Source organism: Mustela erminea, chromosome 2 (assembly GCF_009829155.1).
Source record: "Mustela erminea isolate mMusErm1 chromosome 2, mMusErm1.Pri, whole genome shotgun sequence".
NCBI classification, from domain to species: Eukaryota; Metazoa; Chordata; class Mammalia; order Carnivora; family Mustelidae; genus Mustela; species Mustela erminea.
The window spans coordinates 76,483,287-76,511,033 of record NC_045615.1 but is presented as its reverse complement, the minus strand read 5'-3'; the positions used below and the strand labels follow the sequence as shown (position 1 = coordinate 76,511,033).

At 38.5% G+C, this 27,747-nt stretch overlaps 1 protein-coding gene across 1 annotated transcript in view; it reads left to right on the top strand.

Annotated features, from left to right (window-relative positions):
* The window catches only part of PRDM5 (PR/SET domain 5), a 225,296-nt gene that overhangs the window by 170,391 nt on the left and 27,158 nt on the right, over positions 1-27,747 (top strand). The window contains exon 14 of the mRNA XM_032333306.1: positions 8,814-8,899. Within this exon, the coding sequence (XP_032189197.1) occupies positions 8,814-8,899 (86 nt within the window). The remainder of the gene's footprint in view (positions 1-8,813; positions 8,900-27,747) is intronic.

Genomic DNA, 27,747 nt, shown 5'->3' with positions numbered 1-27,747 from the left:
CTGATACTAGCTTCCTCTTGCCATTGCTACCATTTTCTCCCCTGAGACCAACTTTTCTGTGTGTTGTTTTCCCACGACTCCAAAGTGTGCATCAGGGCTGGAGAAGGTTTTATTCCTTTTCTAGTTTGGAGGTAAGGAGAGTTCAGAGCTTCCTGCTGCTCAAAGTTATATACTCTTGATTGTTCCTTGCCTGCACTGTTAAAAGAAAGCCCCTCCAAATGCAGCTTCTGAGAGAACTTCACCCCAGGATCACTGTTCCCAAACTATGCTCATAAATATGGGGCTAAATAAAACTTCTGGTAGAAATTCCTAAACACGGGGAACTGCTGGGTGAAAGGATTAGTTTTCCCACTGAAGTCTGACTGCCTACCAACAAAACCAAATCAGTAATTACCTTCCCTTTCTCTCCTTACCTACCTTACAGTGTCCCTGTACACAGTATTAGGGAGAACTCATGTAGGAGTTTTTCTTTTTTTGTCAGAACATTAAAAACTTTGCTAGTGTATGGATCGTTCAGATGTTTCTCCTGTTTATGAAGTAGTCCCCTTTGCTTCTGTTGGTGTGCACATGAAGGACTTTGTGAAGGTGGTGTGCTTCCTCAGACAAATCACATGTGATGGGTATCATTTATACACCTGGTCGACTGAAACCTTGAGTCAGGAGTCTTTGACTTTCTTTTCCTAGCTAATTATATATTTCTAATTATTCTTTAACTCGTGTCATTTTTTATTCTGTGTCATGTATTCTATTTTGTTTACATCTATAAAACTCAGTTTTTATTTTACCTTCAACCCATAAATAGTTATGGCTCTTTATTTGAGCTTCTTTTCAGAAATGAGGGATGGATACTGTTAACTGTAAGATTCTTAAGGAAAAGACTGCATCTTTTACTTTACTTTTTTTTTTTTGTAAAAAAAAAAAAAAAACCTCATAGAACCTTGCATTAAAAAAAGAAAAAAGACTTGATTTGTTTTGATTCAGGTGGCAAAAGTATTTTGAGAAGTAAAGATCTCCGCATTTAGTAAATTTTTATTTTTATATTCTATTGCTCATTTCCTTCTAATAGTAAACTCTTTTAACTTTTAAAAATAGAGTATCTCTGTAAATACTCAAGAAGAAAATGTCAAGTTCAGACTTTGTTTTTCTTTCAAAGACAGTGTCCTTGGACTTAATTTCTTCAGATCAAGTGAGATTTTTGCAGGATTTGATTAATAGGAGAATTCTAAGAGTTACAGTGTGAGGTTCAGTGAGGTGAGTGGGGTTTCATGGCTCTTTTTGCTACAGAAGGAAAAAAGAAGTATTTCAAATGATAGAAAAGTGCCAAGAAGAACTTGAGCTACTCCCATCTGTCAGGGTAGCATTTCACTTCTCTCTGTGGTGTAGTTTTAGTTTATTAGATGCTCCACAAATTGAGGGGATTGGAATGGTGGAATTGGAATGGTGGAATTGGAAAAGTGATTGGTTGATGCTTGCCCCATTACATTTTTGTTTCATTTTTATTTAGAATAAGTCACTTTGATATCTTGTAACAATTTCCTTAGTCCACAAAAGCAAAACAAGCCAGTCTCATGATATTGTGGAAAACAAATTTAACGTTGTAAAGAATTCCTATATAAAGCTTGTATTTTGAAGTTCAACAACATGGAACCGTCTTACTTTTCATGAAACACACACTTTCAAGGTGAAAATTGCCCTCTCCAAAATTGATTTTTGTTGGAAAACTCAATGTAAAAAGTAAAACTCTGGCTCCAAAATATTTAAATCTTATTTAATTTAATTATTTAAACATTATTTAATTTGGAGTCATTGAAAGTGAGAGTTTAATTTTATTCCATCTTAAATTACGTTTTCTGTAGTATATATCTTTTTCTCTTTTTAGAAAACTATGAGAGCTTTCTGAAATCTTACAGGTTTTAAACATGTGTTGACAAAATAAAAGTTAAAATTATTTAACTGTTTTCTGAAAATAATCCATTTTATTTTAGTCAAAATCTCTTAAAATGTTTACATTACATATCGAAGCTTTTCTGCTTGTACAAAGTCTTTCAAAGCATAGGGCTCGTTGGCATTACACTTCTCTTTTAAAATTGTGGTAAAATAAACAACATAAAATTTATCATTTTAACCATTAGTCATTTTAACACTTTTTAATTTTCAAGGTTGATCGTGGTCATTATTGCTAAATGTGTTGTATTCAATATGTTTAGTAGCTTGAAACAAAATTTGATCTCTGATCCCCTTTATAGAGTGGCCAAGTTTATTTCTTAAATCAAATCCAGGTGCTAATTTAAGAATATCAAGGTTTGCAAGATTTTGTTTTATTAATTTCATATAACATAAACATAGATCTTAAGAAAAAATTTGGGTGAAGATGTTGAATGTTGAATTAGTTTGGAGCAATAGATGGGTAGTCAATGATGCTTGGCTTTAAGATCCTTTTCTCATGGAGATGAATGCTAATGTGTACTCCCTTCATGCATTTTAAGATTCTGTTTCAAAATTAATATGCTAGTCCCTTGGTGAAGGTTAGAGTTCTTTCTGATGTCTTTAATTGAAATTATATTTCATAAAACAATGGTAACATCAGTAAATCATTGTTCTAATGGCATATATTAAACTAGAATCTGCGTTTTCCAATTGTTTTTAGTTATATTTGCCACCAGATGGTTGTTGTTGTAGTGCATTTTCTTCTACAAAGACTCAAGTTGGGTAACTTGTTTTAGGGCCAGCCTGGACTCTATAAGGTGTTCCATGTGGCATCCTGGTGTCCCCTCTCATTATCACTAGCTGCATCTAGAAGGCCATCTCCAGTGGTCTGGAGCTCTTTTCTGGACATTTTCCACACTCCTCCCCACACATTTCAAATACTTTTAAGCTACTCCCATCTCAGGTATGCCAGCAGTGAGAATTTGGATGCGCTTATTTCAAGCCCAGTAAGCTTAAATAATTCTAATTCAAATATGAAGAGTTTAAAAAAAAAAAAAAAAAGAGTGTGCTTCAGTCATATGAAGTTAACATCAAGGATTGGCATTGGTATTCACTTACTGTTTTTGCCTTTCATTTTTTTTTTTTAAAGATTTTATGTATTTATTTGACAGAGAGAAATCACAAGTAGATGGAGAGACAGGCAGAGAGAGAGAGAGGGAAGCAGGCTCCCTGCTCAGCAGAGAGCCTGATGCGGGACTCGATCCCAGGACCCTGAGATCATGACCTGAGCCGAAGGCAGCGGCTTAACCCACTGAGCCACCCAGGCGCCCTGTTTTTGCCTTTCACAACAACCTTAGCTCAGTCCTTAGGCCCACTCCCTTAGAGGTCTTCCTTAAACCAATCTCCTTGTTTTATTTTCTTCATGTAGTTTATCAGTATCTGAAAATCTTGGGGTTTTTCTCTACTTTTTCTTGTCTTTCTCACTACACTAGCAAAATCGAAAAGGCAGTGACTTTGTGGTCTATTTGCAGCTGCATTCCCAAAGCCCAGGACAGTAATGAGAAGAGGATATGTGCTCAAAAAATATTTAATACATGACTAAAGTAGCTTCATGGAGTATCCACTCTGGGGTATCTTTGGAAATCAACTTAAAATTAACCTTCTACAATCGCCATCAGTGCTTCTGTTTGTTCCTTGGTATGTTTGAAGAAAACACAAGTGGATTTTAATGCTTGGTGTCAGAATGTAATTTAAAGAAAAAAGCAATTGCAAAGAACTCATCTATTTTCCTTAGTTAAGTGAAAAATATTTTGCCATTATGTACACATCAGTATTATTTGTGCTACTATGGTCATTAAATTTGACTATTGGTAGTTAAATCTCATAGATATTTACCAGTATTGTATTTACCTTCTAAATATTGAAGGTGGCTACCTATATATAGTTCTCAATACACAGCTTTATATTGTGTTAGTATTTGCATTCACTTGGGACCTGCTTTGAGACATAACACACATTCCTGACCTGCCCCCTATTTTTTCTTGAAGAGCTTTGATAAGTAAAAGGATGCTTGAATTTACCAGCCAGAAAGATCTGGTTAATGTTAACTGCTATTACAAGAAGCCGAGTTTTTGTCAAAAACTTTAGAAAGGCTAATCTAATTTATGCAAAATACTAGCCGTATTTTTAATTTATGTAACGGCATAAGAGTTAAGGGTTAAAACTCTGATTCCACCACTTTATAGCTATGTCATCCTGAGCAAAGTACTTATCCCGTCAGTGGCTTACTTTCTTCATTTGTAATTAGGAATAGAATACCTAGATCATAAGGTTGCAAGAATTAAAATTGCTAATGCACATTAGGCATTCTGAACAGAACAGAGGTCCTATATGTTTCAGCTATTATTTCCATTTAGATTGTTTTTTAGCTATAATTTTTAGCTAATTCCTAGATTAATTAATATTCAGGTTAGTCAAAATTTGAACATTTTAATTAGCCTGAGCAAAATGAAGACAATATCTAAATCTATCAGAGATATTAAAAAAATAGCAGTTTTGGGGGGCACCTGGGTGGCTCAGTCAGTTAAACATCTGACTCTTGGTTTCAGCTCAGGTCATGATCTTAGGGTCATGAGATCAAGCCCATGTCAGGCTCCTTGCTTAGCAGGGAGGCTGCTTCCTCTCCCTCTGCCCCTCCTGTCACTCACATACACACACACTCTCCCCATCTCTCAAATAAATAAATAAATGAAATCTTTAAAAAAAATAGTAGTTCCTTGGATTTGCTTCATATTGTACGTCAGAACCTATATACTGGGGGTGTTCAAGTAAGAAAGAAAGATTTATATTCTCAGGGTTAACTCAAATTGAAGATTGGTCACTGTTTGCTCCAGAATAATTTTATGTGTAGACAAAAGTGTTTCCCAGAGATTATTCATCACAGTAATTTGAAATAATGAAGGAAGGTATCATATGCATAATGTGAAAAAAAAGTAAGAATAACAGCTTCTTTTAGTATAGGAAAATTAGGCAAATGACTTTAGTAGTTAATTAGCATGTTGACTTACACAGGTAACCTGCAGCTTCAGATTCTGTGGGACCGAGAATCTGTCCTCAGAGTCTTAAGGGCAGGATTCCTGCAAAGGTGCTCCAACCAAATGGGTAAAGAATGTAGCAGTTTCATGTACAGTATGGGCTGATTTTTAAACCACACACTCTAGATTTCAAGTGCATTTTGTTTATCAAAGCCATTTACCCAGGGACATCCTTTAAAACTGGAGTTCTGTTCTGGGAGAGTAGAATGAATGAGTAAAGTTGGACTTCCTCAAGTTTCCCAAACATATCAGCTCAGTATCACTGGATCTCAGAGTTGGAGTAGGGATGGGACAGAAGTTCAGTCCTCTAGAGGTACCAGTTTCCCTCTGGGTAGTTTGCATAGGCCTCATGGGCAGCAGAGAGGTAGACATGCCTTTCTGAAAATAATAATAGCTAACATCGTGAATCGGGTGACTGTATTAGTTTGCTACAACTGCTGTCACAAAGTACCACAAACTGAGTAGCTAAACAATGGTTTGTCGTCTCCGGATTCAGAGGACTTGAAGTCAGAGATCAAGCTGTGGGCAGGGTCACACTTCCTCTGAAGGCACTAGGGAAGAATCTGTGTAGGGCCTGGCTTCTGGTAGTTTTTTGCCTTGTGGCAGCATCGCGGTGCTCTTTACATGACATCCTCTGTGTGTGTCCCTGTCTTCGCATGGCCCTCTTCCTATAAGGATGCCAGTCAGATGAGAGTAGGGAACCCCATTACTCAAATACCATTTCCAGGGACACATTTTGAAGGGAGAAGGTTAGGATTTCAACATATGAATGGAAGGACATAGTTCAAACCATAATAGTTAACTGGGTATTTTTATTGTCCTAATTGGGACACTGGTGAAAGTGAATGGAGTACTGTTAATCATTTTTCTGGGATAACCAGCATAAACTGACTGCCTTAGGCAAACCTGAATATATGGTCACTGTCCCTATGAGATAGATACAATTTATCCCATTTTTCAGAGGTTCAGTGAGGTTGAATAACTTCCCCAGAGTTATAACTAGAAAGAGGACAAGTATTATTCAAATTCAGGACAATCAGATTCTAAAAAAAGGAGAAAATCTATGCTTCTAACAAAAGTTAACGTTTTCATGTCTATAGAGAAAATTTCTATATTATGACACTAGGTAAAGTAGGGAATGAATTTGTTATGCTCCATTCTCTAAAATTTCTTAACTATATCTCTTTCCTTGCTTAATCATTTTAGCTATTATGAAAAAAAATAATAACCTGGTATAAGGCTTAATTAACATAAAATTCACCTGATGACTATGAGTCTTTGATTTTTGTTTGCTGGCTATTCTATTGGTATTTGGAGAGCAAGAAAACACCTTACAGAGAGAATAGCCATGAATATTAGATTATATTAGGCTTGCTAGAAAATTTTTTGAAATGACTTTTTGTAGTGTAAACCACTTTACTGTTTTTAGCATGCTTTATTTGTAACCTAGATTTGATTTGTTGATTGACTTATTAAATAAACATTTAGTATTCTTCATTATCACTAGAATAAAACAAACTTTGAAAATGAAATAAAAGACTACTTTGCTCTTCATACTTTATGAAGAAGGAAGTAAAAAAAAAACTATTTGGAATTCTGTGATTCAGGAGTTACCACCATCAGCATTAGCATTTAGCTGTATGTTTCAGTTCTTTCTTTGTGAGGGGGGTATGCATGTAAAGGTTAGATGGTCAAGAATTCAATAAATGAGAGTTGTTGCTACTACTCCTTCTACTGTCAATGCTGTTGCTACTGCTGTTAATATTATTTTCATTTTTATCACATCCTCAAGGAGAATTCTAGAAATATCAGAGAAGGGCAGTCAGTGTGACTTAGAGACTGCAATGTAGAGGACAGTGAGTAAAAAGAAGTTGGAGGGCTAAGTGTCTTATTTGGTGATTGGGTGAGTGTGGTATAACTAATCAGGGCAGGATATGCAGGATATCCAGGATCAGAAGTTGAAGACATGAATTCAGAATGCTGTATTTCAGCTGTTTATGGAATATCCAAATGAAGATACCTGGTTGACATATGGCTGTCTCAAGACTGGGTCTCAACAGAGAGGTCTGGAATTAAGATAAATATATATTATCAACTCAGTGTTAGAATAAGATTATACTTTCAATTTTTTTCAAATAAATTGGACTCTACACACCTTATTCTTCTGACAATGAAGAAACACCTTCCTAGGGTGGTGATTATAATAAGGTCAAAATTTCCAGTTCTACTGACCTAGTATAAATGTTGATTTTTATACCATGAAGAAGTTGGCAAGTCTAGATAGTTCTTTAAGGAGTCCTGTATCTATACTGCCATTGTAACTTTATTTGTTTATTGGTTTATTTATTTCCATTTGGGGTAGTTGTCATCATTTTACAGTGCCCAGTTCAAGGGGAGAGTCCTGGGTGCTCCCTCTCAGGGAGAAGCTGGGAAAATGCAGCTGTGCTGGGGCCTCTGTATAGTTGCTCCCCCGTGATGTTACTGCTGAAAACACACAGTTCATATAGCAAGGCTCCTCAAGAATGGCACTGTCATCTTATGAAGCAGTGTCAAGGACAAGGGAGAGGTCAAGGAAGACTGCAATGAAAAGTGACCATTGGAGCAACAAAGAGTTCATTGTTGACCTGATAGGGGAGTTAGCTGGAGTAATGTGAGTGATACCCAGATTGAACAAGAATAAGGATCAAATGGGACCCGAAGGAATAAAGGACTAACACCTGCTGCTTGTGAAAAGCCCTGTCCTGGAGGGAAAGGAAAGACATACAGGAAGTTTTACGTCTTTGATTGCAGCGTCCAGCGTCCTGCAGTGTTAAATGCATTGCTAAATGAGAGAATAAAGAATAAGTAGTGACTTGAGTTACTGTTCTTCCTAAATAATTAGGCTTTGACTAGAGGGTAACTTCAGATTCCTCCTAGAGACTAAGTTTTGTCACATTTTTGCTGTTTCATAATAGAATTTTTTTAATGTGATGTGTATGTTTACTTGTTTTTAAAAAAAATGGCATAGCTCTTTTCTAAATAATGACCTCTAGATGCAAGAGACGCAGCTACATTAGCAGATCTGGATCAATTATTAAACTGCCAGTGGTTCTGTTTAACCTGCATCAGTATGTGAAATTCTTTTGAAACTCATCACCCCAACTGAGAGAGAATATGAAGTCTTTGTTTTTAAAACAAAGAATCAGTGAACCAATTAAAGACCCCTGAAGTGAGTAGTACAGTGACAGAATGAATGGATTAATGTAAAATCCTTTTAAGAGATTCTAAAAATCAGGAGACTTAATTTGGGCTCAAGTATTGAAAGGAATATGCCAGGGCACCTGGCTGCCTCAGTTGGTTTTGCATCTGTCTTCTGCTCCGGTCATGATCTCAGTGTCCTGGAATCAAGCCCCGTGTCAGACTCCCTGCTCAGCAGGGGAGTCTGCTTCTCCCTCTGCCTCTCCTCTGCCCTTGCTTTTGTGCTCTCTCAATCACTCCCTCTCTCAAATAAATAAAGTCTTTTAAAAAAATAAATAAAAATAAATAAAAGGAATACGCAGGAAGCCTGCTCCTGGCCAATATTGAAACACACTCTGGGCTCAGTCCCTCTCTGCGGCTCAGTCTCTCTCCACAGGAGGGGAAGGCATGGTCCATTACGCCGAAGCCCCCATGGTGTGTCAGCCCAGGTGTGCAGGGAGCCTCTTTTTGGCAGTGCCAAGAGTGTATGTGGTGATGAGGCTACAAGTTGAGGGAGTGATGGCAGTGCTTGCTTTGCTGGTTTACTTTTTTCTGACTTGAAGACTTCCTTTGCAGGTGAGCGTCCCTATCAGTGCCCTTACTGTGAAAAAGGATTCAGTAAAAATGATGGACTGAAGATGCATATTCGGACTCACACCAGGGTAAGATGATTTTCTGTCTCATTAATATTTATTATAAAACTATACTTAGTTTTTTTTGAGAAGACATTTAACTTGAGAAAGTAAAAATGATATATCTAAAATTATATGTTTGTATTTATGATGGACATTTGGGGATCAATTCTAAAAAAAGACAAAATAATGAAATAAGCAAAAGTCCAAACTCCAAATGGGTCCCCATTGTTTGGATTAGGAATAAGTGCTTAGGAGTAACAGGAATTATAAATGGCAAACTGCAAATAGATCGCAGCGTTTTAAGATGGAAAAGTATAAAAGATGCTGCCTCACAGAGCGTTTGCCAGTAATAGGAACATTCTTGAATAGAGGCGTCTGTAAGCACGTGACCACTCTTTAATACCCATGAGCAAATACATTTGCAAGAAAGATGTTGAAAATAATGTAAGTTCTTGGAAGGGGCAGAAAACAGGAAAGGACAACTCACTGCTTCACAGGGGACTGCCTGGTATTGCCTTCCATTCTTTTCCAAGGGTGCCCTGTGTTCTTTAGCTTGTCAACACCTCTCAGTGCACTGTTGTCATTCTGTTACATACGGTTTTCCCAAACTCAAGCATGTGCCTCCCCGGCTACGTAAAAACCTGGGAGCAGCTTACCCTCCATCCAGCTACATTTCTTAACTCACTATTCTGTTCGGGGCACAGTGAGATACTTCATATGAATTTTCCACTTGGAAATTTGATGTTTTGAATAGTTCTTGATTTTGCTTTACCCTTCTTTTCACTGCATTATCTTCCACCCCATTCCTTCTCAGTCTGCCCTTTTAAAGGTGCTTATTGTCTGTACATAAATGACATGTTTTCCAGCTTTGAAGAGACTTGCTTCATCCCCTAAGAGCAATTCTAATTTCAGCCTTTCCTGGATTTCACTTTTTACCTTAGCTATAAAATAAAAACGTTAGAGAAAACACATAATAATAATGGACTTTCCAGTATAATAATATTCTGGCCTTCCACTTCAGTTCTGTAGGCCATAAAAGATACCCCCAGAGGTCTTGTGAAGAAAATCACTCTTTTTGTCTTTCTGGTGGAGGACAGAGGCAGCTTCTCTACTCATTAAACCAAATCCATAGCAGGTTTCTCCTTCTGGTTTATAACATCATATTTATATTATATGAATATTAGTAATTGGAGTACTTACTGAATATAAAATTACTTCATAAACAATAAAGGATTAGACAAGTATGACTGCTTATAATGATATGACTTAAATATTTATTTCACCTTGAACATTATTAAAGAGATTTAAATTACTTTTAGTTCAGCTTGGGAAGTTATCTTATGTGTGCAGTTTTCATAGTGGTGTTAATAAGATGTTTTAAAGATGCCAGCGCACAAACTAAGGGACCCTGGTTCTTCTCAGCCAAACTAGTGATATTAACCAATATCTGGGCTTGATGGGGTACATAACTATATTATCGCACATGATTACTGATGATAGATAGGATTATACGACAGAAGAAAATCACTGCAGGAAAAAATTACCTTTTGGGTCCTCTCAAGAGAGTGTGATATTTCCAATTCAGTTAATTAGTTTTTTACTTTGTTTTAATATAAAGTTTATTAATGAGGCCAATACAAATAGTTATAAATACAAGACCACTAATCCCATGCTAGATACTTGTCTGGATCCTCATATTCATTTAAGAAGCCTCCCAAAATTTAGATCTCATAACAACCTGTTAATAAATTTAAAAATTCTTTGAGGCCTCTATAGGGTAGATATTATTATGATCCCTCTTTTAAAAAGTGAGAAACTGGGGCACAAGTCAGTAAGGAGCCCAACTGACATGGGAACCCCCAAGCAGATCAGCTGGAGAGTCAACCCCCTTACCTAGTACATATGTTTGCCTTTCATTTACTTAAATATTTTGACTCTACTGACTGGTATACTTTCTTGTGTATTTTTAAACTAAACAAACTATAGTAACGATCCCAAATTTAAAAGCCTCATGTTCGTTTGAATATTTGAGCATTGACTCAGGATCCTGAAACTGCCTGGAGGTGTCCAGGTGCAGGTGGTACTCTTAACAGCTCTCGAGCACTAAAGAAAACAAATCCCAGCCTTTGATTAAGGGAACACCTGACAGGGCCTCAACTAGAAGCACCCAGATTTTAGACAGAATCCCATAGAATTAGTGGAGCACTCCAGAGGAACAGGGTAAGTAGATCTGAGCCTTTCAGGTTTTGCCTCAAACTCTTCCTTAATTCTTTTTCATGCATTATTTGTATATTATCACAGACAGCTTTAGTTTTGAAATTACATTTCCTAAACATTGAATGGATACAGATATTCTTCGCATATTAGTGCAGCTTTCCAAAAACTGATTATCAACTGATACAATCTAATTAATATCAAGATCCAAGAGACTTTTTAAAAAAGTTCTAGAGGAACAATCTATGCAAATTCATACTTTTCCCAATAGTACTTGGGTTTTATAGGACCAAATATAAAAATGAAATTATGACATTTGGACCGTAACACAGATCAGTTTCAGTTTTGTACTCACATTACATTTAGTATTTAAATAGTTCTAATTCTGGGATTTTTTGTCCTATTTCAAAAGATCATTTTAATTCCACTACAACAACAACAACAAAAACTGTACTACTGAGCAAGTTACATCTCTGAGAAGTTTTGGTTAGTCTGCACAAAATGCCATGCCATGACTTCATCCTCAGATTCGCATTCTGTGGTTACTGCACGGATGCCTTAGCAAGGGCACACAAAATGCTTTTACTCCAGTTATCGTTTAAGTGGTCCAGTAAGGGCTGCAAGTGTGGGAGACAATTTTGCTAGAATCCACATTTTACTAAAAGGCTAAATAGTCATTGGTCTTTTATGGAGAGGCCGCAGCATAAGTCCTTTTATCCATTTCCTCCAATGTAGTATACATTCTCCATATTTTTGGTTTTTAATACTATGTTGGGCTGGATGTATTTTTCTTTGTATCCATCCTGCTTGTATCTACAGTTTGTTATTAATAGCTGTGTTTTGGAAAACTCTCTTCATGTTTTAAATATTACTTCTTTGGTCCCTTTCTTTCCTTCTTCTTCTTAGAAGATTTTGAGTACATGTGTTAGATCATTTGATGTTATTCCATAGCTCTTGATAGTTCTCTTCTGGTTGCTTTTTGCTTTGTTTTGTTTTGTTTTGTTGCTTTTTGATTTTTAAACATGGTTTTCTTCTTCTTGTGTGTCATATAATTTCAGTTTCACCGAATCTTTCCTCTGTTGTTACCAGTCTGCCTGTTGAAGGAATTCATCTTTGATACCATGTTTTTCACTTCTAATATTCCCATTTGGCTTTTAAAAAATTACTTCCACATTGCTGTTAAAATTACCCATTTGTTTGTGCATGTTGTCCACCTTTTCGTTGGATTCTTTAATGCATTAATTATAGTTGTTTTAAATTGTCTGAGAGTTTCACCCTCTGGGCCATCCTTTGATCTTGTTGTGTTATCTGTTCTGCCTGTTGATAATGGGTTTGGGTGAGTTGCTTTTTGTATGTCACACAAAATTTTTATTCAGTGCCTAATTACTGTGTGTAAAAGAATAGTAGATGCCAAGCTAAATATTATTTATACCTAAAAATAGGTATACCTTTCTTTCTTCCAGGCCATTAATGTAAGGGGTTGAGCCAGTCTAGTCAATAGTTGAATGAGCTTTGGGTTTTATTGTTGCTATAGGTACTGTGGGCTTTAAGCTTCTCTCGTGGTCGGCTGCAATTTTGACATTCTTACTGGGAAGTCTGGATGTTCAGGGGTTTTCTACAGTAATTCTCCTCTACCAAACAGATGCTGTATGCCTTTGCCACAGTAGAGGTTTCTCTCTCTGTGTCATTGTCCCTTTACTAATTGCAGTCTGCTAGTATATGTTACTCAGCATGAGATGTGAGTGGGACAGAAGGCTCTCTTGGTTCTCTTGCTCAAGCAATAGAGTGAGGCAGGTGCGATGTACCTAAGCCTCTGAAACGGAACTTTCTCAGCATTCCTGCCCTTGGCCAGTGGTGGGCAAATTCTGCCTCTGCCTTTGTTCAGGTCTGGAGCTGTGGTGTCCTAGGCACAAGCTACATATGGCTATTGGAAATGTAATTGTAATTAATTATAAATACATGGAATTGGAATTTAATCAAAATTAAGGCTGATTCATAGAATGCATAACTTGTGGCTCCTGTATCAGACAGCACAGTTTTAAAACATTTCTGTCATCACAGAAGAGTCTATAGCACAGGTCTGAAAGGGCAGGTGGCTGAACTTGGCCTTGTGTCAGTGGAGAGTTTTAGGCATATCTGAGGTTGCTGCTCCTCTTCTGGCAATGGTAGACCTCTTCTCCACATCAATGTGTATCTCCGGCAAAAGCAGGTCCAAGAGTGCCTCCCCTTTGAGTTCCTGCAGGGTGCAGGGTGTGGGCAAGCTTCTGTTCTTCCCCAGAGGCAAGCCCTTCACGGGGGACCAGCGTGTGCAAGAGGCTCCTGCCTCACCCCCAGTCACTGATGGCCTTTGCCTCCTGATGGAGATAAGAAGTCTTGGCAGAGACTGAAGTTGCTCATTTCCTGAGTCAGAAGGGTCTGTGGCCTTGTGCTTATACCCTGGCAGCGGCCAGTCACCACCTCATGGCCACACAGTGACCAGAACACAGATGAGTGCCTTTTGGTGGGCCTGTTCCACCCTGAAACCATGTCAGGCCCTGCAGCCTGCATCATGACGGGGCTCTCCAGTCCTCCCAGCCTGCCTCTCATCTTTCTTACCAGCACCTGGTGGAGCCAAGGGAAAAGAAGCTATGGATGGTGTGGACTTCCAGTGTTCTTGGGTCCCCCCCCACCCCCATTCTGATCTGAACCATCCCGATAGCCCACCGTGGACGTTTAAGAATCCTTTAAAGTTTTACTTGTTTTCTTCCTACCCACTGACTGAGCTAACAGCTTTCTCATCCTTGGTGCTGTGACCAAGGGGAAAGAGTTCTCGCGTTCTTTCTCTGTGGCCTTCAGTTCATCTTCTTGTCTGGGGACTCACAAAACATCCCTTGACCTTAGGTTCAAAACAATGATGTAGATTATCCAATGGGGTTCTTTTGTTTATTTGTTTTGTGTTTTGTGGGGGTTTTTTTCTTTTTAGGGTAAAAGTGATGTTCTTTGTGTTTTGTTTTTTTTTTTTCACATTTTCAAAGCAGTAATTTATCTTAGCTGTCTAGGTTTGTTGGGATAACTTCTTGTACTTAAAGTTTCTAGATTAATTTTCTGCTTGGAAAGCAGATGGAAGCAGAGTCTTATACTCCATGACCAGTTAACACCTCCATTTAGTAAGGGAAGCATCCCCGTTTATAGGCCCATGTGGTTTAGGCCATTGTGTTAGGTTTGGACAAAGGGATTCTGTTTCCCAGGATGTGGTGAGGTCAGTCTGCCTTAGGGCAGGGCTTGGCAGGCCTCCCACAGGGCAATGCATTATGAGCCATTTCTCATCTCTGTCTAGGTTCTCTCCTATCTAACTTCGTTCCTTCCCATTCATGGGCTGGTTTCTTTGCTTGGGTGTTGAAGGAGACAGCTTTTTGTGGGGAGGAAGACTTCTTTTGCATGTGGGTGGGAAGGATTCTTTAGTTTGGACACTGTGGCTTCAAACCAAGCCTTTTCAGTGAAACAACCTCAGAAGGCAGTGTTAATTTCCCCAGGGATTTTAAGCCTGGAGGTGCTCTAGGCACTCTGGCCAATCCTCCCCTCCTTATCTCTGTAGTCCTTTTGTCTAAAAGGTCTTCTTGATCACCCTAAATTATATCTGAGGTAGATATCTTTATGTGTAATGTCTCAAGTCCCAAATTAGTATATTACACTTAGGAACAAAATCATCTGGAAATTATGGACCTTAGGTTTTTATTGCCTTGGACACATTGAGCCAAAACACTCTCACTGAAGTGTGGCACATTGCTCATAAATATCCATTTTGTAAACATTAGGTTCAAAAGGAATTGTTTTTGTAATTATTTACTACAGAAGGCTTCACATCTTACTTAATCACTTTTGAATTTCAACATGGAAAGCACCTGGACCAATTAGAAAGTTATTTCAGAGAGTCTGCCTTTTGAACACCACATAGAAACCTAATTAACTTACATAAGTTTCAAGATCACAGCTGTCTGTCCAGCCTTGTTTGTGGGAATAGCCAGATTAGTTCTTACAAATAGGAAAACGCAAGTAATTGCCAGTGGTTAACAGTAACAGCAAGTCTTTTATGTCGTTTTATATTTTGTTAATTTTCCTTCATGAAACGTCCTGTCCCTGATCCTCAGGTAGTTCAGGTTTTGGGTGGGTTAAACAAACATGTGCACTTGGCACTTTTTTCCGACACCATGCAGTGAGACCCTGGGCCCTGAGACCAGACCAAAGTGGGACGTCTCAGAGTCCCTGGGCATCAGGCACTGCTGAATTTATCTGGAGGCTGTAGGGTGATATGCCAATGAGGCAATTTGGAAACTCTACAAAAATATCCAACCAGAGCACTCATCAGCCACACCATGTGGATGTAATGTAAGCATGACGTTGAAGGAAAGAGAAGCGTTCATTCATTGTGGGTGCCAATGCTAGAGGAGGAATGAGAAGTGAACACTGAGAGGAAGAAGAGGCAAGAAGAATTTTCCCAGCTATAGGAACATTATATAGGATTTTTGTAGCCTTGGTGGAGAACAAAAAGAGGTCTTTTAAGGGTAAAAATCAGCTTACAATCTTCATGAACGCATGATGAGGCATTCCTTAAAAACCTAGAGGCATGGGGCGCCTGGGTGGCTCAGTGGGTTAAAGCCTCTGCCTTCGGCTCAGGTCATGATCCCAGGGTCCTGGGATCGAGCCCCGCATCGGGCTCTCTGCTCATCGGGGAGCCTGCTTCCTCCTCTCTCTCTCTGCCTGCCTCTCTGCCTACCTGTGATCTCTGTCAAATAAATAAACAAAAATCTTAAAAAAAAAAAAAAAAAAAAAAAAAACCAAGAGGCAAACGAAGAAGCAAGCCTGTTGAATCAGGAAGGGGTGGGTGAATTCATTCCAGGAAATGCTAGAGAGAGAGAGGGTGGTATGTGAGTTGAGCTTTGAGGAATAGGGAGGAGGGCATGCTAGGCAGATGTAACCATGGGGAGAAAGAGAGAGAGGTAGTAGCTCCAGATCCGGTAGGGTGGCCTCTCCACCGTGACTGAGTGTGAGGATACATGTCAGAGTTCGGCTGCAGTTGCGACAGGCTGGGACTGAGGAGCTTGGATGGATCCTGGAAGCGAGTTGTTTTGTGTGATGTGTTTTATTTTGAGTAGAGGGATGACACGATTCTCTCTCTTTTAGAAAGACTGCAGAGAAGGTGTCTTCAAGTGTGAATGAAAGGAGCCATCCTAGAGGCAGGGAGACCCAGTCAGGAGGCCGGAGGGCGCCAGATGTGCTAGACAGGGAGCCCACACCAGGTGGCCACTGGACCTGAAAGTAGGAACATATACGAGAGACACCTTTGAAATAGTATCGAAAAATATTTGAAAAAATATTGAAAAAGTATTAAAATAGTATTGAAAAGTACATATAGACATGTACTGTATATAGGAGGTGAAGACTAGGGAGGAGTCCCAGATGAATCTGAAATGCTTGGAAGGGGCATGTCAGGATATGGTGATGTTGCATGTAGAGAAGGAAGAGTAGCTAGTAGATTTAGAAATTTAGATTTAGAGTGTTTTTATATCTAGAAAAGAGGAAGATGTTAAAAACAAATTTAATAACCTTTTAAAAGTTTATTATGACTTGAGAAAAAACATTGAAATGTGTTTCTATTTTGGATTTTTCTAAATTTCACCAGCTTTTGTGCTTGTGGGGACAAAAGGGTATGGCTCGTTGCCACTCTTCTTGAAAACATCTTTAATGCGGTTTTGGAATTAATAAATCTTTGGTTGCTTCCACACATATTTCTTGGGGAATTTTAGAGGCCTTACAAATGTATCATTTAAGATAAATGGCTTTGAGATACTGTTGTATTTTATTTGGCTCAGAAAATGCACCTGCATGAAATTGAACATTCTTATTCTATCGCAGTAAGCTGCCTTTCCCTTTGTAAAAGGGAAATCAGACCATGTGAAAAATAACTCCCCTTTCAGGGACTGACAGCATCATTTTCTCTTTCTTTTTCCCTTTTTCTTTTCTGTGAAAATTCTTTTTGATGGTCATCGACCCACTTGGCAGAGCGCCTCCTTTTTTAATTCTCTGGGCAACTATGCTCATGAGCTAGTCAGCTCTCTTAAAATCCCCAGCAAAGAAACATTTCGGTTCCCTGGTTAGGGATACTTTTCTGGCACATCAATTGATGTTCCCAATTTTAAATAGGACTTCTGGTCCAGGCATTCTAGAATGTGATGATTGGTTCCCTGAATTTCTGTAGGCTTTGATAGTAAGAGATGAAAACTTAAATTGCATTTCATACTTTTGACAAATTTATTCAGTAAGTAAATTATCCTATAGGAAAACAGACAAAAGTCTTTTGTGAGTTTTAAATTCTTTTTATTGTATTTAGGGTTACAAGAGTAGAGTCATATTGATGTGAGGGACTGAACTGGTTGCAGGCATCAAATGTGATTTTTATGCAGAGTTTTTTTTTTTTTTTTTAATGGTACTTACATTATCATTTAGTATTTCTTTACTTAACTTGATACTTTGGAAACAAATGAACAAGCCTAGAACCCTTCGCCTGAAACATAATGTATGTTAGTGTGGTGATGGTGTCTTCAAGATGGTTGCCATCACTCTTCCCTTCTTGCATGCGCATGCTACTCTTTATGTCCCCACAGGTAGAGTCTAACTCCCCTCCCTTTGAATGTGGGCTGGCCTCAGTGACTTGCTTGACCAATACTAGAATGCAGCAGAGTAAATATTCTAGGAGTTCAGAGCATCCATCCTGAGAAAGTCTGTAACTTTTGCCTTTGTCTCTTGGAACGATGCTGTGAAGACCACAAGCCCTGTGGTGACGTCACAGATAGGCACTCCACACAGCAGCCAACACGAACTGCCAGGCATGTGAGGAAGCCATTTTGGACACCTTGTCTAATTGAAACTTCAAATGACTTTAGCTGCAGCCAACTGACTGCAATTATAAGAGAGACTGAGAACTGATGTCTCTGTAACAGTCAGCTCTCAAAACCATGTCTGCCCACAGTCAGTCCACAAACCCAGTCCACAAAACCATGAAAATAACTACTTACTTTATGTCACTAGGTTGGGGGGAGGCTGTTACGCATCAGTAGGTAACTGGAACAAGTGCTAAATGTTGCACAATGCTGAGTAAGTACAATCTTAATTGTATAATATGCTTCTGCCTTTTAAAGTGGTTGACATTTCTGGACAAAGTGCTAAGGTAAGCACATACAAACATGTTCCTAAGCATAAGTTAGCTGTTGGATTGTAATATCATCATTTAGCAACGTTTAGCAATGTTTTGTAATTGGGGAAATACAATGTTTAAAATATAGTTTAAAGAATAGTACTAACAGTTGTCTAAAAGGTATATGGTGCTCTGAAAAGGACTCTAGAGATCAAGAAATGTGTGACTACTAAGGCTTTCCTGATTCTTATGTACTACTTCAGTACTTTGCATTCAAAGTCTGATGGCAAATCTGCTTACACAATATATAAATTTATACAAGTGAGCTTATTAAGACCTTTCCTTTAAATAGTAGGCCCTGTAATATGTGTGATATTGGGATGGCTAAAGTGAATAGGCTCGTCACCATCATAAATTTTCTTTGCAGTGCTTTTGAGAAAGTGACATGATGACCGTAGAGTGTGAAACTGGGTTAACTGGCAGTGTTATGATTGGGAATGGTATCTGTTTGGGCATCTCAGATGTAAATCAGAGTATGTAATTCTTGCCTTTGGGGCTGGTGGTCTGGCAAACACAGTTACGGGTAGTCCCTGCTCCAATGTAGTGATCATGAATAAACAGTTGGAACATCTTCTGTTTAGGACTTTTTTCCTGATGAGGACACTTTCTGACTGAAGCTGTTTAAAGTACACAAACCACACACACACACACACACACACACACACACACACAAAAACGCACAGTTTTTTTAGTTTAACAACTTACTGTTATAATTTGTTTATATGTTTCTCTTGTTTCGATCTTGACTTCCATGTAGACAGAAATCTTCCCAGTCCTTTTTCCTTAGCATCTCTGTGCCAGACTCCTAGTGGTTATCAGACTTTTGAATGAATGAAGTAAACTTATATCAGAAGTAAACTATATTAATTTACCAACAAATCTATAGCTAACTAAGATATATGAATTCACTCATTCATTTATTTAGCAAACATTTGTTGAAGGACTACAGGGTGCTACAGACTGAGAATAGAGCAATAGACAATTCAACCATTATCCCTACCCTCAGTGTTTGGAGCCCGTCTGTGATAGGAAGTATAATTCTTGCTTAATTGCCATTTCTCCTCATACTCAAAAGGTTCAAGAAGACAAGAGCATGTGTATTGAGCAGACATTTGTGATAGTGCCCACTGTGTGCCAGAAACTGTTGTGTCACAAGCCCTGCCTTGTGTCCATCAGGAAAGATAAGCAATAAGGACATTATTTTAAGTCATAAACAATAACAGGTGTACGAGTGATGGAGGAGGAAAGTACCAGGTCCCAAGTCTATAATCGGCACCAAGCCTCGTCCTGATGTCTGGATGCCTTTGTCATGGCCCTCTCCTGTGCCTTGGACCTTCTTTGTTGTATTGTTGTCTGTTGTTACACCTGCGCCTCTGCCTTTCCCTAGGTTACAGTGAGCGGGAGGCAGTCCTTTCTGTCCAGGTGGCAATGGATGACTAGACACCTGTTGCTCAGTGCTTTGCATACCATGTGGATGTACACTGGGCCAGCTTTTCCCTGATTGCCCTCTTGGGCTATTCTTAAATGGCTCTAAAGACTTTGTCCTCAGAGTTCTGTTTGCTGAAGAGGGAAGCTGAAAGTCTGGGGTCCTCCACTGGAACCACGCTACTCCATTTGTCTGCCCTGACTCACCTGGCAGACAAAGCTCACGTGGGCCGTGTGTCTCAGGCTGCAGCGTAGACCATATACAGTCCTTCGAGCTTCAGCCTCATCTCCCGAGGGTCATTGTTCCTTTAAGACAGCATTTGGATGGAGATCAATGAGAACAGTGTTACTAGGGAGTAACATGAAAACCCATCTCATTCGCAGAAAAGAAAGTAGGTAATTTGCAAGGTTTAGTACTTTGTTAGTAATGAGAAATCATTTTACAGATAAAATATATCACTGTGCCAAGGAATTGAGGTTGTGACCATTGATCTAAAGGTTGTCTCTCTGAGATCCCAGGATTTAGGAGAACTTATTTCTTCTGCCCGTGTTTGTTATATATACTGTGTGCCAGAGTTATGCTTGGTGCGAGGGGTACGTGGTTCAATCTATAATACAAGGTGCCTGAGACTTTCAGGTAATTTTATGTGATGGATCATGACATACATAATAATAATAATAATAATAATAAGGGGGCTTCCAGAGTGAATAGAGGGGATGGATGATGAGACCATGGAGAAGCCCTGGGAGGTCTGTGGCCTTAGAATGTTGGCTCTGGGGGCGCCTGGGTGGCTCAGTGGGTTAAAGCCTCTGCCTTCGGCTCAGGTCATGATCCCAGGGTCCTGGGATCGAGCCCCGCATCGGGCTCTCTGCTCATCGGGGAGCTTGCTTCCTCCTCTCTCTCTGCCTGCCTCTCTGCCTACTTGTGATCTCTGTCTGTAAAATAAATAAATAAAATCTTTAAAAAATATAAATAAATAAAGAATGTTGGCTCTGTTAGATTCTGTTAGATTCTGCTCAATACTTTGTTTCTGATTATTGGCGAGTACCGGCCCCACTCGGATTATCAAATTACTTTATTCTTAAATCTTAGAGATCTCTTTGTTCTCTGATTCAGTGATCCCTTGGACTCACTTCAGCTTGCCAATACGCTTTGATTATTCTGCACAGGGAGTTTTGGGTAGAGATAAGGGAGTGTTTCAGGAAAATACTCCCAGGCTAACCATTCCTAGAGAAACAGCAAATCCTTTTCTAGTGGCTTTTTCCTAGGATCCATTTGGTCTCCATTCTTTTTCCCACTGCTTTAGAGCAAGGAACAAAACAACTGTGCCTAAAATCAAAAGGCCTCATTCCCTATCCTTCCAGACCTGATGGGAGAGCTCTTCTTAACATCTTAAGTGAGCAACTCTTTCCTGTCCCAGCAGGGTACACAAAGACAGATCTAAATGCCTTTTTTTTTCCCCCAATCTGTCACATAACCTTCAGTCTGGGACTATTCCCACAGCTGAGACGATATTTTAACTGAGGTATTGATGAAGCTTTGAGCTTGTGAATAATGTAAAATTTAGATAGATTTTCATTTGAAGGGATTATTTATGGAATATTTGGTTAACTGATTGACATTAGTGTTATCCTGAATGATGGAAATAAAATCAGATCCCTGTGTGTAAGTTGCAAATACTTGTGATGACATGTGGTTTATTTTGATTATCTCACATAAAGCCTTAAAAATCAAAAATGAAAAGAATTCATCATACAGGTTTCTGTGATAGTTTCATTTTAACTTTGCTTAACAAAGATTCAAATATTAGTTGCATATATAGAGGACTCCTGATTAAAGAAACGTCCTTTGGCGAATGTGGTAGATTTCTGATTGCAACTCTTTAAGATTTAGGAGAGCCTATGTTTAGTCTTAGTTGGCCAACTGAATGTTGTTGAGCCAGCTTCTGTGTTATGTACTGTGTATTCAAGGAAGGGTTAAGAAAAAGTCCTAGCCCTGAAGGATTCTGGACAGAGCATCTGAAGGAGATGACCAGCTAGAGCAAGGCAGGGCCTGTGATAGAGTGTCCCCAGGGTACAGAAGAGGGGCACCTACCTCACTCTGGACAAGAGTGCAGGCCAAGAAAGTTGTCAGGAAAAACATGGAAATTTAGTCTGGGAGTTGAAAGCTCATTCCTGAAATCTCCATGGATTGAAAAGAAAATGACTGAGCAGCAGAACATTTTCCAAAAGGAAACCGAGGAAGAGCAGCCAAAGTAGCTGAAGGAGAACCAGGAGAAGAGATGGCATTAAAGCCAAGGGAGAAAAGTAGTAGCCATATGTGCGGTCATCCTCTTGGAATTCTATCATCTCCGGAAGCCTATTACAGGTTCTGGAAAGCCCAGCAGTAAAGATACCTTTTGTGGTTTGTTTAACCAGCATTTGCCAAGATGATTTAAGCAGAGTAAGTGAGAGAGTGAATGTGTGTGGGGGGAATGTATGTATGTTCTACTGTATCTCACTGGGTCTAGTGTTCGGTAAAACACAATTTGAGAAATGCTGGTCTAACCCATCCCATGTATGGCTGCCACAGTCATATTTACAAAGGTCTGATTTGATGACGTGTCTCAGTTACCAAAGAAAACACAACAGACAGAAGCAACCCGAAAGGATCTCTCACTACTTTCAGGCTGGTCCACAGGGTAGCCCAGGGTGCCCTGTGCCCCACTGGTCATATACCTGCAGCTCCCCAGTCCAGCCCTCCTTCCCTCTGAGCATGTGTGTGCACGCGCGTGCGCGCACACACACACACACACACACACACACACACACCCTGAGCTTTGGCTGGTCTGGACCAGGCGTCTTTATCCCGAGGTTCACAATGTTTTCTGCTTCAGTGTTTCTTGACAGTACAGATAGAATAATCCTTGTTCCCTGGCCTCTTTGTTCCTCATCCTCTCCCCTTCTCTTACTTCTGTCTGTGGAGATCTTAGCTTCTTAAAGCTCCTGGTCAGAAACCACTTTCTATCCAGCCTTCTCTACCACCTCTGCCTTGGACATACTTTAGTGATACATTATATTACATTTGTTCTTTTTTTTTTTTTTCCCCAGTTTTAGAGCCTAGTTTTCCTTTTCTTTCTTTTTTCTTTAGAGCTTATTTCATTTAATCATTCAACAATATAATTTTATGTCTTGTAACTTTATAGCTAACCTAGTATTTATATATCTTTTCTGTAAAAATGGGCTTTCTAAATAGGTCTTCATTAGTGGTGAAGGGACACACTTTCTAAGATTTGTTCTCAGCCACCAAGAGTTTTCTGTATACCCGGAGGGGAAACAGACTCTCACATTATTAAATGGATCTTCTTCCAGAGAGAGGATCCATGTGTAAGAGGAATGTTGGAATGTGCAAAATATAGCAGCTCACTTTGCCTGAGGGAGACCAGATAGAGTTCACTGAAGAAGTCTGAATTGGGTCAAAAACAGGAGTATGAGCTTTCTTGGGAAAGAAGCAGAACTGGGGGGTAGGGCATGCCAAATCAACGGAGCGCTGTGTGCAAAGTCATGAAGTTGTGCTTTGTGAGTTGTTGAGAAGCCAGTGGGGGACCCCGCAGTGTGTGTTGAAGAGAACTGAGCATAAGGTGGGGGACTAGGCAAGTTCCCCAAGATCATGAGGAGATTTCTGTGCTGAGACAGGAAAATACGATTGATTCCATAGCCAGTAATGAGTCAACACAGGTTTTTTTTTCCCCCAGTGAGGAAATGAAGGAAGAAGAGAAGCAAGAATCCTAGAGGTTTTCTGCTTACAAATTCAAAACTGTGAAATAAAGACAAGTGTTTCCTCCAGTTAACTCTATCCCTTAAACTAACATGTTGTTCATCTTTTGTATCAAATTTTTTTTATACAAAAACTATCTTTCATATTAAGACTAACAAAATGTAACTCAATTGCTAAAACTGTAGTTACTACTATTTCTACTGTGAGAACAAAACATAGGACACAACTGTCTCTTCATTCCCCATGTCGCCCTCAGTGGAAACCTGGCGTATAATCTTGGGTTTGCTCTCTCCAGTTGAACTGGTTTCTATAACGGCTGGGGCAGAGTGATGTCAGAGAAAAACTTTATCCTCCTGGCTTGGGCAGCTCCTTTGCAATAATAATGTCATTATTTCAGAGAAATCTACTCAGTTCCTTTGTGTACGTGCTGTATCAACAAAGAGTATATGTATGGCAGTTTGCAGATTTAGCTAAAAGAAAACTCTATAAATATTTAGCATTTCTGCTAAATGATGATTGCTGCCTTGCTACCACTATATTATCTTTAGACTTTAATAATATACTTCAGGATTTAAAGGAAAGTACATGCTGTGTGACGTGTATAAAGAGAATTTTTCTTTGTTTTTGAGATAGGCAATATACAATTAATTTTTAAAAGAAATGGGGCCATTATTCTTAGAAAAGTAACACATTTTCTATTCTAGTTTCTCTCTGAAACAGAATTTTATATTCATCTTGCACTCTATTCAGGGACTTTAATTACTAAAGTATCATAGGAATCTTGAAATAAAGGACTATTTATATGAAGGTTCCATTAATGGATTTCAAGAACAATGCTATATCGAGGTTCATACATAATTTCCTTTCTTCATAAAATCACCCCAGGTTTATCTTCATAATTTTTGTGCCTTTTTCAATTTTGAATTACATTATTTATGTGTGTATTTTAATAATACATAGAAAAAAGCAGGTTAGTAATATGTAAAATACCCTATTGAATTCTTATTATGAGCCAAGCATGACATTAAGCAAAATCCAGTGACACGGTATAAAATCTCATGTTCCAAAGAGGGAAGTAAGGTTTAAAGAGATTAAGTAACTTGTCCAGTCATATGACTAGTGGACAGCACAAAGATTAGAAATTAGTTGCCTTTATCACTAAAAATCTTTATTCTCTCTCTCTCTCTCTCTATATATATATATAGATAGATAGATAGATAGTTATCAAGATGTTCTAAAGGATTAACTGCCAAGTTGTATGAACCCATCTTTTACAAATCCTCCAAGAAAGCTGGTGCTGAGTTCTCATTCAGTTCAAAAACAACTTGTTGCTGCTAAGTACCTTTTAAGTCCACTGCTGTCCTTTCCTCCTTCAGCATTGCAGAGTCCCCAGGGTTCGTGGTGTGAGGATGTTCCAAGAGGACTCTCACAAGGACACTCCTCATCAAAAATTATTCCACAGTACCAGTATGACCTCTACAGGCATTTTCTTTTCACTTGCATATTTTAAGCTGTTTTCAGTAAAAAAAATTTCTTAATCCTTTAAAAGCCATCAGGGAGGGATGTTTCATGCCCCTTGTAATCCATCTTAATAAGTGCAGTTTCAACGTAGGAAGATTTACTCCTCACATTTTACTTAAATTCCTCATTTGTAGTTGCTCTGCATCATTGGAGATTAAAACAGCATTTTCAATGTAAGAACCTTTCAGATCGTTGAGGGTCGATTTTCGGCATAATATTTTAGACTATTTTAGATATATTCCTCCAGGAAAATACATCTAGGCCAGAAATGACTCCCAGTAGGACATATGGTAAGTTGATATGAAGGCCAGTGGTCAGGTTGAGTGAATTATGGTTTTGAGGGACGTATTGGGCCTCTTAGCCATGCTGCCTTCATCTTAAGGAGGTTGTGAATATTTTTTTAAAGCCTTGATTTCAGTAATTCTAGGTATTTAGGGTGAGATTTATTCTTAAATTCATGAAGGAAGCAAAGGGCCTTTAGAATAGAGGTCATTTATTCTGGTTATAGTTTAAATTATAGTTATATCCATAACTTTATTATATCTATAACTTTAATCTAGTTATATCCATAACACACCCTTATTCTACATAAAAGAGGTGTTATTCTTTGATTTCTTTATTTTTCACTATAATCTATGAAGCAGTTAGTTAGTGGTTCCCAGAATATATCATTACAGCCTGAACCAAACCATATTTATATTGAAGTAAAAATCTGCTTTCCCTGAGAAACATTAAACCTCTGGCTATCTCTTTCTTGTCTTTATGCTTCAGATTAAATCCTTATCCTCTCTATCAGTTGTGATTCAGTAGAGTGAAAATCTCCTGGGGTGTGAGAGTCATAGCTGGTAGACAGGCTTCAGCCACGCTGCTCCTGAAGAATATTTAAGTGTGCTGCTTGACAAATCCCATTTTCCATCAGTCCTAGTCTCAACTTCAGTTCTCAATTTTAAATTATCTTTTTTGGGGGCCATAGATTTGGGTATTTTCTAGTGAAATGATATTTGTTGTGTATTTTTTCTATGTAGTTAGTTTACTCATTTTAGGAAATCTATAATGCAGATATTATCCTTTCTTGTGACTTCAGTTCTTTCCAGAGAGTATTTAAGTATGAATATTAAAAAGTTAATGCCATGGGGGAGCCTGGATAGCTCAGTTGGTTAGGCATCCAACTCTCATTTTGGGCCCAGGTCATGATCTCAGCTGAGGATCGTGAGATGGAACCCCAGTGTCGGGCTTCACACTGGGCTCTGCACTGTGCTTGGAGCCTGCTTAAGATTCTCTCCCTCTCCGTCTGCCCCATCACCCCTGCAGGTACCAACTCTCTCTTAAAAAAAAAAAGTTACAGGACACCTGCACCCCAATGTTAATTATAGCAGCAGTGTCCATAATAGCTAAACTATGGAAAGAGCTCAGGTGCCCATTGGCAGAGGAATACATAAAAAAGATGTGGTATATATGTATATGCAATGGAATACTACTCAGCCATCAAAAAGATGAATTCTTGCTGTTTACAATGACAGAAATCGAACTAGAGGGTGTTATGCTAAGCAGAGTAAGTTAGTCAGAAAAAGACAATTATATAATTTCACTCCTATGTGGGATTTAAGAAACAAGACAAATGATCATAGGGGAAGAGAGGAAAAATAAAACAAGATGAAATCAGAGAGGGAGACAAACCATAAGAGACTCTTAATCTTAGGAAACAAACCAAAGGTTGCTGAAGGGGAGGGGCTGGAGGGATGGGGTAACTGAGCAATGGACATTAAGGAGGGCATGTGATATAGGGAGCACTGGGCATTACGTAAGACTGATGAATCATTGACCTCTACCTCTGGAACTAATAATATATTCTATGTTAATTAACTGGATTTAAATTAAAAATAATATTAAAATAGTAAAACAAGTCAGCCAACTAGTTAACAAACAAACAAACAAACAAAAATAATACCGTGATTCTAAGGCCACATAAGGCAGAATATGCAGGTGGGCTGGGTGTTGTTTGCTGGAAAAGTAAAAGATAGGCGTTTCTACAAAAGAAGGACTATAGCAAGTTCTATGATGTCATGTGCTTATAAAACAAAAACAGAATTCACTTAAAGAATAAGTGAATTGGTCTTTTTCTTTTTATGAATGTTTGGAAACCCCTAGTGTAAGTCTTCTCTGAAATCATCGTTGCATGGAGTCAGAATATATATTCTAATTCTTTTACATATAACAAATATATGTCAAATAAATATATAAATACATATATAATGTTTATAATTTTCTAAATATATGAAGATAAATTTAGACTTTTAATAATTTTACAAATATACAAATAAAATACAAATATATATATATATTTTTCATCTTAGTTCCCTATATGATTATATGTTCAAGATTATAAATAGAAATAATAGGAACCAAAATCGAGAGCAATTTTTCAATGAATTTTTGTCGTGAAATGTTATTTGTACTTTTTTATTATTTTTAATATTTATCTGCATTTGAAAGACCTATCAAACAGAGGTATTGTTTTTTCTAAAGTTTTTCTTTTGCTTTGTAAAACTCTGCTTTACAGTGATTATGATGGTGCTCATTGTTTGTGGTCTTTTTGCCAGATTGTAACAGATGCATGGGACAGATTACTGATTTGAGATTGGGTGTTCTGGAAATCGTGAGGCAGGTCAAGAGATTCTGGAGTCTGGTAATCAGACCTGCAGCCCTTCTCTCCAGGGTTAGTGGTTG